Source organism: Branchiostoma floridae, chromosome 19, assembly GCF_000003815.2.
Source record: "Branchiostoma floridae strain S238N-H82 chromosome 19, Bfl_VNyyK, whole genome shotgun sequence".
Taxonomy (NCBI): Eukaryota; Metazoa; Chordata; class Leptocardii; order Amphioxiformes; family Branchiostomatidae; genus Branchiostoma; species Branchiostoma floridae.
This window is the reverse complement of record NC_049997.1, coordinates 8,471,278-8,480,261: the sequence shown is the minus strand read 5'-3', so window position 1 is coordinate 8,480,261 and position 8,984 is coordinate 8,471,278. Positions and strand designations below refer to the sequence as shown.

Genomic DNA, 8,984 nt, shown 5'->3' with positions numbered 1-8,984 from the left:
GTAACTCCGGTACTTGAAAAACAAAAAAACGAGGATATTCTCATGCGTGGTGACCTTGACTAACTTTGACTTTGACTGACTTACATATAAACAAACTCGTTCGATATGTCAGGTCGAAGATCTGAAGCATGCTATGGCGGACAGAAACATCTGGAAAGAGTGGGTTGACTTAGCAAGGGGTACTCGCCCGAGATGATTTATATACTTCTCTTACCATTGAGTGACTGGTACAAATACACGTTCAACGAAATCCATTGAAGTTCGTGGAACTTTTTCGCACATCCGGCGGTGTTCTAGATTTTGCGGACTGTGTCCTTGATGTAAACGTTTCCAAGAAAATCCAACACGTGTTTCCTGTAGGAAGGGTCCTATAATTAGCCGCCTATCCCTAAAAAAGGCCATTCTAATTTCTGCAACACGCAGAGCGGCACACCTTGTCTGCAAACTGCCAGTGACCAAACAGAACACTTGAAAGGTACGTTTCTGTCTTATTGAGTGCGATTTCTCCTTGTGTACATGTGTACTGTAGCACTGTATGTTGTGTTGTGATATATGATGTGTTGTGTTGTGTTGTGATATATGATGTGTTGTTAACCGTGAACAGTAAGGTTTATTAAAGTCCAATAGCATTTTTAAGCCCATGAGAGTAGCCCCGAAGTCACGTACCCATTTCTACACCTGTGTGTACTGTGGAGTATAGCAAGTCGTGTAAAGTTTTGGGCCAAACGGCCTAACTACTATGCCACCACGACTTCACTTGGATGTGTATCATCGGAATGTCTACTTTTGTTGTTTGTAGCAGGGCCTTAGGGTTTGAAGGGAATGAATACATCGTTTTATAATGAAGATGAAGCTTATTGCATATTCATGCCCCATTGTAGCTAAATGAACGAAAATGCTATACATATACTATAGTTTACATGTACATGCTTCCTCTCTCTTCTTAAAACGTGTGGACTAATAACTTACAGAGATTTTTCGGCAGTAACCCAAGCCCAACAATCCCTCAGGCTGGTACAAGGGACGCTCTTTTCTGCCAACCAAAGAAAAGAAAGGACACAACGTCCGGTCATGGTAGTCAAGAACACATAAAGAAGGCTTGTTAGACGCTTGTGTATTTGTTAGCTGAATAATAGATTTTAAAAACTGCCCCCCCCCCCCCCCCGAAACAAAACACTGTTTTCTTTGAGTTTGATTTTATTTGACATTAATTTATTATTTAAGGGCACAACCCGCCGTCCGCGATTTTGGCCTTTTTTTGCAAGGCCAAGTCACGTCCGCCATGTTTGTCTGAAAACGTGGAAAAAGACTAGCAATAGTAAGGAGTGCGCACGGTTGCTTAAGGTAATAAGTATGTGGTTTGTATGCCGCGAGCGATTGCGTGCACCGTTCGTTGCGCAAGTAGTAAGCGAGTTGCACGTGCTTAAAACGTACGATCCCTGTGCGATAGACACGTTAGACCACGTTATCCTATTCAGGCCGTACTTAACACGTGCTTCGTACATGTACGGTTTCCTTACTCACTCTACTCGCTGTATGGGGCACGCACGTCGCCCGTACTGACTCGTACGGGGGATAAATAGGCAGCCCGAGCCCAGAGGCATTCAGAACTTTCTCTGCGCTCGGGCAGCGGATTTATGCCAAATGTTGAAATGAAGAATAGTTAGCCAAATGTCAAAATGACGACTACTGTAGTAATCTGTTCTTTTCTTAGAAAGTTCAGCATGGGACAAACGCAGTCAGCACCTCCACGCCCTAAACTCCCTGAGACGAAAGTTGGCCCGTTTGCTGATCGACAGTTCCCTTTTGAGAACATCGTGCTGGAAGGAGGCGGTGCCAAGGGGATCGCCTACATAGGGGCATGCAAGGTGAGGTTATTCTCTTACGCAGTGCCAAAGTAAATGCATATAAGATTTTGCGGTAACGGGAAAAGGGACTCTTTGCGTTGGGTTTAAGTTCGCGGTAGCACCATGCACTATAGTCTCTTTCTACCATTGAATCTATGTTCGCGGTGATTTTAAGATCGCGGTAAAGCGGGCACCGCGAAAAGCGCGAGCATTAAACAACCGCGAAAGTTTCTGCATTTACCTTACGAAGCCCTGCTCAATGGGGATTTTCATATTTGCGGGGGCGGCATCTAACCAGCTGTACAGCCGGTGTGAGAGTCTGCTTTATCTAAAGAAAACACTTAGCGGCTTAGGCTTGTACATTTCGAACCAGGGTCGGGTCGGGCTATTTCTTGAAACGAAAAACAGAAATGTATACGTAAAAATATATACAAGTTATGCCCACGACTATTGTCTTTACGTTTTGTGTCTTTTATATCATATTTTTCGTTCCCGAAAGCTGCCCGGGCGGCGGGCCCGGTTTGGAAATGTGACGTAAGCCTGAGACTGCACGCCCACAAAAGTGAAACCTCAGCCTGGTACCGGTTTAGCAGAGCCTTGAGCAAGGATTGTGCAACTACGGGTTCGCCACCAAAAATGGGCTTTCGTTAGAAAAATGTTACAGGCCATGATAATAAAGGACATGGTTTCGGAACACCCTCTTCATTTGCCTTGTTAATTGTATTTTTCCTAACCCTTTCTAATATCTTTATATAAGAAATGGTTGGTAAAAATACTATTAACAAGGCAAATGAAAAAGCAATTAACTTAAATTCAGACGTTGTACCCCCTCCCTTTATACCAGTAATATACCAACAGTTTGGGAAACTTTATTTGCTTTCAAAGACAGATAGACAAGATTGGAAAAAATATGGACCTGTGCAAAGATATAAGATATTATATATTAAACTTAAACTTACCCCCGTCCTCTTCTCACAGGTCCTAGAGGATGCTGGGATTATGCCACAGATCAAACGGTTCGCCGGGACCAGCGCAGGCGCAATCACTGCCGCCCTCCTCGCCATCGGTATGACGTCACAGGAGCTGCTGGACGAACTGAGCGCGCAGAACCTGCTGGAAGTCGTTTTGGGTGAGCAATCATATTTTAACCATTATAAATCATTTTAAGCATTTATAAACGTTAATGTTTGCACTTCCTGTTAAACCCATTAACATTATTGTTGCTCTTATCCTTCGTTTCACTTTCTTTTCGTGAAATCTTAAAAGTGATTGTTCCCGTGATTTTGAGTGATTTATGTCACTTACGTTTTAAAACCAGTACAAAATTATGAACAGCAATAACATTGCAACTTTGTGAACGAAGATTTTTATATGAACAGCATTGTCTTTTTTTCTAAGTGATGAACACATGCCCTATGGGAAAACAAAGCAATTATTCTGATAATGAGGCTCATAACTCTACACAATGCCATGCACCGAAATTAAAAGGGGATAATATGTCAAAGATAAAGACACTAATTTACTGTTAACAGGGCCATTGTCTCGATTTGATTTTTGCATAACGATGTTAAGGGGTTTGATGTTTATGTCTCAGGGGCTTTTAGTTCTGACATATTACCCACACTGCATTTCGTGACACATTCGTAGGTAGAATCTTAATACCAGTACTCCATATTGACAGAAACACATTCGTTTGTACACATCCGCCACTTTTTTTTCTTATTAACAGACACCAGTTGGACCAGAACAAGCTGGATCCCAGGCATGCAGAAGTTGGGACAACTTTGGGACGTCGTTCAAAACAAAGGAGCTTGTCCGGGAAATAAATTCTTGGAATGGTTTGGCGACATCTTGGAGAGGAACCTTAAGAAGCGAGGACTTCCTCTAGACCGGGACGTGACTTTTGACCAAGTGAGACTCCTATAATGATGCCAAAACGTTATGTATGGTTAGGAAATCTCAATGGTTACAAACAGTCGTCATGGCTACTCCAAATTTTCTTCAAGCAATTTTTCTAAAGCGAGAGAACACGAGACTAGGTCAGGCTTGCGTTCTCTCTAGTCTCTTGTTCTCTCGCGAGATCGCAACTAGGTCATTCTCCGTGATCAATATGTGATGTCGCACATCGAAAATTTGGAGGTATGTACCTTACCATTAAAAACAGTTATTGTTTGAAGAAAATTTGGAGTAACTGTATCCATACGTGACTGATGGACCTCTTCAACGATAGTCGTCATGGCGTATTATATATCCTACCTACCTGCAGTAGACAATTTGAAAGTACAAAGAAAATGCCGCCTCCCCTCTTCAAATCAAATACTTGCAAGCCGTTTAAACGTAGTCGAAGTACGCTTCTCTTGGACTCATCAAATGGGAGGATCTTTTAACAAAATAATACATTACTTCGTTTGCTGAAATGTTATTCTCTATTCATTTACTTACGCGTGTATCACATGTTACTAATACTGTGTAAATGCATTTTTTGTTGTTTGTCCCTAGATCTACCATGTTCTCGGTAAGGAGCTGTGTATTGTGGCCTACAACATGAACTACAACCGAGAATCCTAATTCCACGTCAAGACCACGCCCATTCTCAGGGTCCGGGAGGCAGTTCGCATGTCCATGTCAATTCCAGGTAGGATCTCACAAAATTCCCCTTCCTCCAATACATTTAAAATCCATATGGGTTATGACTTTATTTCCCTTTCTGTCTCTTATCCCTGTTATGGGCCATATACTGTTACCTGATGGAATTTTTGTGCAATAGACTTTGTCCTCTTTTGTACATGTAATTTGGTGTACGACCGAGACAAAGTTACCTGTGTGGAATGGTGGGACTTTTTACAAACTTGAAGCATTTCTACATTGCTTAGTGGTGTTCCAGCCATATACACTACAAAATCTCTTCACGTACATCGACGGTGGATTGGCGGCCAACTTCCCACTTTACGCCTTTGATGGTAAGTTTGGGTTTGTTGTGTACAATTCTTCACAGAAACAGGAAGAATCACTCTGTGTAAAGAAAAGCATTACAGTGCAGAGAATTTCTGAAGGATGTTTCGGTCTCTTGCGCGTATAAGCGCTTAATATCCTTTAGAGGCTGGCCACATTCTGATGTATTTTGGTCCACACTGAGAATCATTAAGAATGTCTTGTGTTTTTATTTAACACGAACATGTAATACCAAGCCTCATATATAACTTCCTGCAAACAGACATCGTACATGTAATATCAAGCCTCGTTTATAACTTCCTGCAAACAGACATCATACATGGCTAGATCAATCTTCATTGGGTAATGATAATTCAAAACAAGAAGGTTTTAACCTCTTTGTTCAAAATGTTTTTGTGGGCCGTATGCGGATTTTAAATCTTCTAATCTCATAGTCATCTTGATGCAATGCACGAACTACTTAGGGTGGTACTTGTCCATGGACAAAGGCGACACCTTCTACAAGCGCCTCACGTCCCTAACAGAAGAAGACGACGATCCCATACGCAGGGTGTTCTACCCTGAGTACCGGATGGAACGTTTTGAGAGCCAAGGGCCGCAACATAAACAGTTCCAGAAGACTCTCGGCGTTCTGATCGTAAGTTCCCTTCGTCATGCTATACTTCCAGTACCAAAATGATCTAACTACATTCGTTGAACACTACTCTCCAAGCATAGGTTATGCTCTAGCTGTTTTTTTAGTCGTTTTTATCTGGCTTTCTATTTTGTATTGTATCTTGCATTGTCAAAACCAAATCCGATCCGAGGTCAGTGCCGGCAGTGATTTGGCTGGCGGACTTCAAGAAACAATACAAAATAGAAAGCCCGATAAAAACGACTGAAAACGTAAAAAAAGCCGGAGCCTAACTTCTGCTTGGAGAGTAGTCAAACACAGGCTGAACGCATTTTAGAGTTTGTGTTGAGTTGTGATAAGTTTTTTTTTTAATAAAATCTTTGCCACTAGGATTACACTGTTACGAACTATGATTAAAATCGGTGGTAAGAACCTTTCAGAAGGCTCTCTTTAGCTCTGGGGTCAGTGACGTGAGCCGATAGTCCAAGATCGCACTGGTCACAATGAAGGACGTATTTTGGACGGGATTATGCAAAAGCAAGCAGAAATTGTAAATATGATTTATGAATCTAGAAACAGTAGAGGAACATAATTTCTTTTGTTGCTTTTCCTCAGTTTTCCAACTCTGACCGAGAGGTTTACCAGGATCAGTTCGAGCAGCGGCTAAGGGAGCTGAAGGAGAAAGATTCAAGCTTCATAAAGAGGAGACCTGATACAGAGAAAGCCAGGTAATCCTAAGTTCCAGAATAAGTATTGGTTAGCAATGGGCGTTTGTTTGGATATTCTGTCTAGTACAGGTCTACGATGTACAACTACTAAGTGTACGCTGAAGATGTTGAGTCAAAAATCTTCTCTTTTTTTTGCCAGGAAATTTGTTGAGCAGTACGACAGGCAGCGTGCCGCGAGGGATGCTGGGATAAAATTGTTCAGGTCTCTAGTCGATGACCGGATGAAGAAGCTGATCGAACTGATGGCAGGACCTGACGCCATGGACCATCTGGATGGCGGCACTATTGATGTTCCTGAAACTCCATCTCCAAGCCTGAGAGGAGGCGTAAGTTATTCATTCGTTTCTCAACTGCATGTTTGTAATACTGGTTCCTGTAGTGTAGTGAATGGTGAATGAATTGACCCCATAGAATTACCTCATAGAATTTTAGGCCATGACCGGAGGCAGTGGCTGTTAACCTATTTGTAAGTAGTTATTCTCAGTGACAGTGGGCTCTGTCTATAAGGGCACGGTTCTGAAAGGTGGGGCACATCCCTCTCTTTCCAAAGCCTTCTGCCTCCCACCCAACTAAATGAAGTGATGAATGGAGTGCCAAATGTTTTCCCAAAAAGTTACGGTTATGGTTAAAGTTACGGTTTTAAAAATTTGAATCATCTGATGTTGAGATATTTCTAACGCTATGTTTACCATTGATGTTATTTCAGGAAGGTAGAATGCCGAGTTGGGGTGAAGCTATACCACCAGTGGTCCTGTCTGCAGATCCACTAAAGCCGATAGAACCGAGAATCACCGTCGAAGAAGCAAGACGTGAATTCTTTAAGGTCAGCTTTAGCTGTTGTTGATCTTGAGGTGGCTCATAAACCGTTGACACTCAGTTAGATATGCCAAAAGACATATCTACAATTCCTGAAGAGCATTATACTTTACTCGCAACCACGTTTGTTGTTGACAATTTACTAGTATATGGAAGGGTATATATACTTTACGTTTGGGACAGCATTGTAACACTGCAGCAGCGATACCTTGCGGTGGTGAGAGGTACAACTAATCGTTGTTGCCTTGGCGAAGGTGAAGACAGTCAGTCACAGAACCGCCGGCTCTTGTATGTACGAATATATTAACAAAGCACATTGCTTTCCACTAATACACATAATGGTAGTGCTTTAAGTTGCTTTTGCTCAGGAATAGGACGATAAGAGGTAGCTTTATATTCATAGTAATGGCAAAGTATTAGTGGTACGTTTAGTATTTGCTGGACATCATAGGTGTATTGCAACTTTAGGTGGTGACAAATGCAATGATAAACACTTGCCTAATCTGCATACTTAACAGTATTACTGTGTATTAAATTGTCGATTAAACTATATAACTGGTTCTTTCTGATTTCTTGTATGATCAGAAATATTCCATCTCTTTTAGATCGTGACGGAAGGGGACATAAAGGCTATGCAGGTTACCACGAAGGAGGCAGCATTCAATGCATTGTTTCTGGACGTCAATGGAAAGGTGCTGGAAAAATATCTTATTTGTTAGAGTTAATCGTGATTTGTAAATCACTGTGATGATTTTGTTCTATTTTCTTTGAAGTCATCACATTATGAAAGTGGGAAACGGTTACGTAAACATCTGTACCCTCCCATAAATGAATGTTTATTGCACATTAATATTTTTCATGTAGTTTCCGCAGGTTTCGTCCCACCATGTAATTCTTGCGTTGAAAATTATCACGGAAACTCTTATGTGCCTAGAATGGTTTGACATGCATTGTGTAAGCATCTAACTTATGTTACCTGTGGCAATAGGTGCTTATAATTAATGAACAAACGAACAGTTTTTTTGTAAGTAGATTTGAATTTATGCCCCCCCCCCCCCCAAAAAAAAAACACAGCTAACGGTGGACAGAATGCTGAACATATACCAGAACTACGCGCCTCTACAGGTGGCTAAGAGAAGGATCCTGGGTACCAGATCTGTCGAGACTGCCGGGCAGTACTACGGAACTCTCATGGACTTTGTAGGCAGCAAGAACTCACTCACTGTAAGTACATGTCGCTATGGCATTGGAGATATCATCATTTAGTTGTATATTTGAGGCATATTTTTATTCAGAATTTACAATTTATCTAAATTCTGACGTCGACGTTTATGTTGATTCTACGTTGTAAATTAGAAAGCGTTTCTCATCATATTGATCTATACCAATTATATATATACTTTATTTTAGTCGGTAAAACACACATGTATTTGTCACATACATTACACAACCACAACATGTATGTTCACCAAATGAGACAAAAAACATATAAGTAGCACATTTCTATTTGGTTTATATACCAGTACATACTACTAATGAGTATACTATCGTGTAATCGAAAATTATGGTCCAATTTTATCCAATAATTGTATGATGCTGATGATATATCCAATATTTTCACAGGAGAAGGACATAGACCGGTGTATCGGGGTGGACGTGGACTATCTCTCTACCATGGACTTTGACATGGCTCCTACGGACATGGAGTTCCTCATGGCTGTAAGTAACATACTCAGTGGGATTTTTAATCCGTATTTAGACTGTTATTTTTCGGTCATCTTGAGACTTTTGAAGGTTTTTGTAAAAAGAAAAGAGTGCAAGGTGTGTCGACATGTCGAATTTCAAGGAACAACAACCTAATTATACCGATCCTAAAGACATGATCCACTTTATATACTGGTATCTTTTATCTGTCTGGCTGCCTGCAATCATATACATTTCCATATTTTGTTGTACATATATCGCATGTATATCGCATGTACCTCACTTGAAAAATCCCGGACGTATAATGATAATGATGATGAATCC

General features: G+C 41.1%; 1 protein-coding gene across 1 annotated transcript in view; it reads left to right on the top strand.

Moving 5' to 3' along the window:
- The first annotated feature begins 1,714 nt into the window (after positions 1 to 1,714).
- Positions 1,715 to 8,984, top strand: part of LOC118407229 — a 7,877-nt gene continuing 607 nt past the window's right edge. Inside the window, exons 1-12 of the mRNA XM_035807679.1 lie at positions 1,715 to 1,868; positions 2,826 to 2,976; positions 3,577 to 3,758; positions 4,347 to 4,482; positions 4,721 to 4,807; positions 5,264 to 5,436; positions 6,028 to 6,140; positions 6,280 to 6,466; positions 6,847 to 6,963; positions 7,562 to 7,648; positions 8,031 to 8,180; positions 8,580 to 8,675. Coding sequence (XP_035663572.1) covers positions 4,464 to 4,482; positions 4,721 to 4,807; positions 5,264 to 5,436; positions 6,028 to 6,140; positions 6,280 to 6,466; positions 6,847 to 6,963; positions 7,562 to 7,648; positions 8,031 to 8,180; positions 8,580 to 8,675 — 1,029 coding nt within the window. The 5' untranslated portion in view covers positions 1,715 to 1,868; positions 2,826 to 2,976; positions 3,577 to 3,758; positions 4,347 to 4,463. The remainder of the gene's footprint in view (positions 1,869 to 2,825; positions 2,977 to 3,576; positions 3,759 to 4,346; positions 4,483 to 4,720; positions 4,808 to 5,263; positions 5,437 to 6,027; positions 6,141 to 6,279; positions 6,467 to 6,846; positions 6,964 to 7,561; positions 7,649 to 8,030; positions 8,181 to 8,579; positions 8,676 to 8,984) is intronic.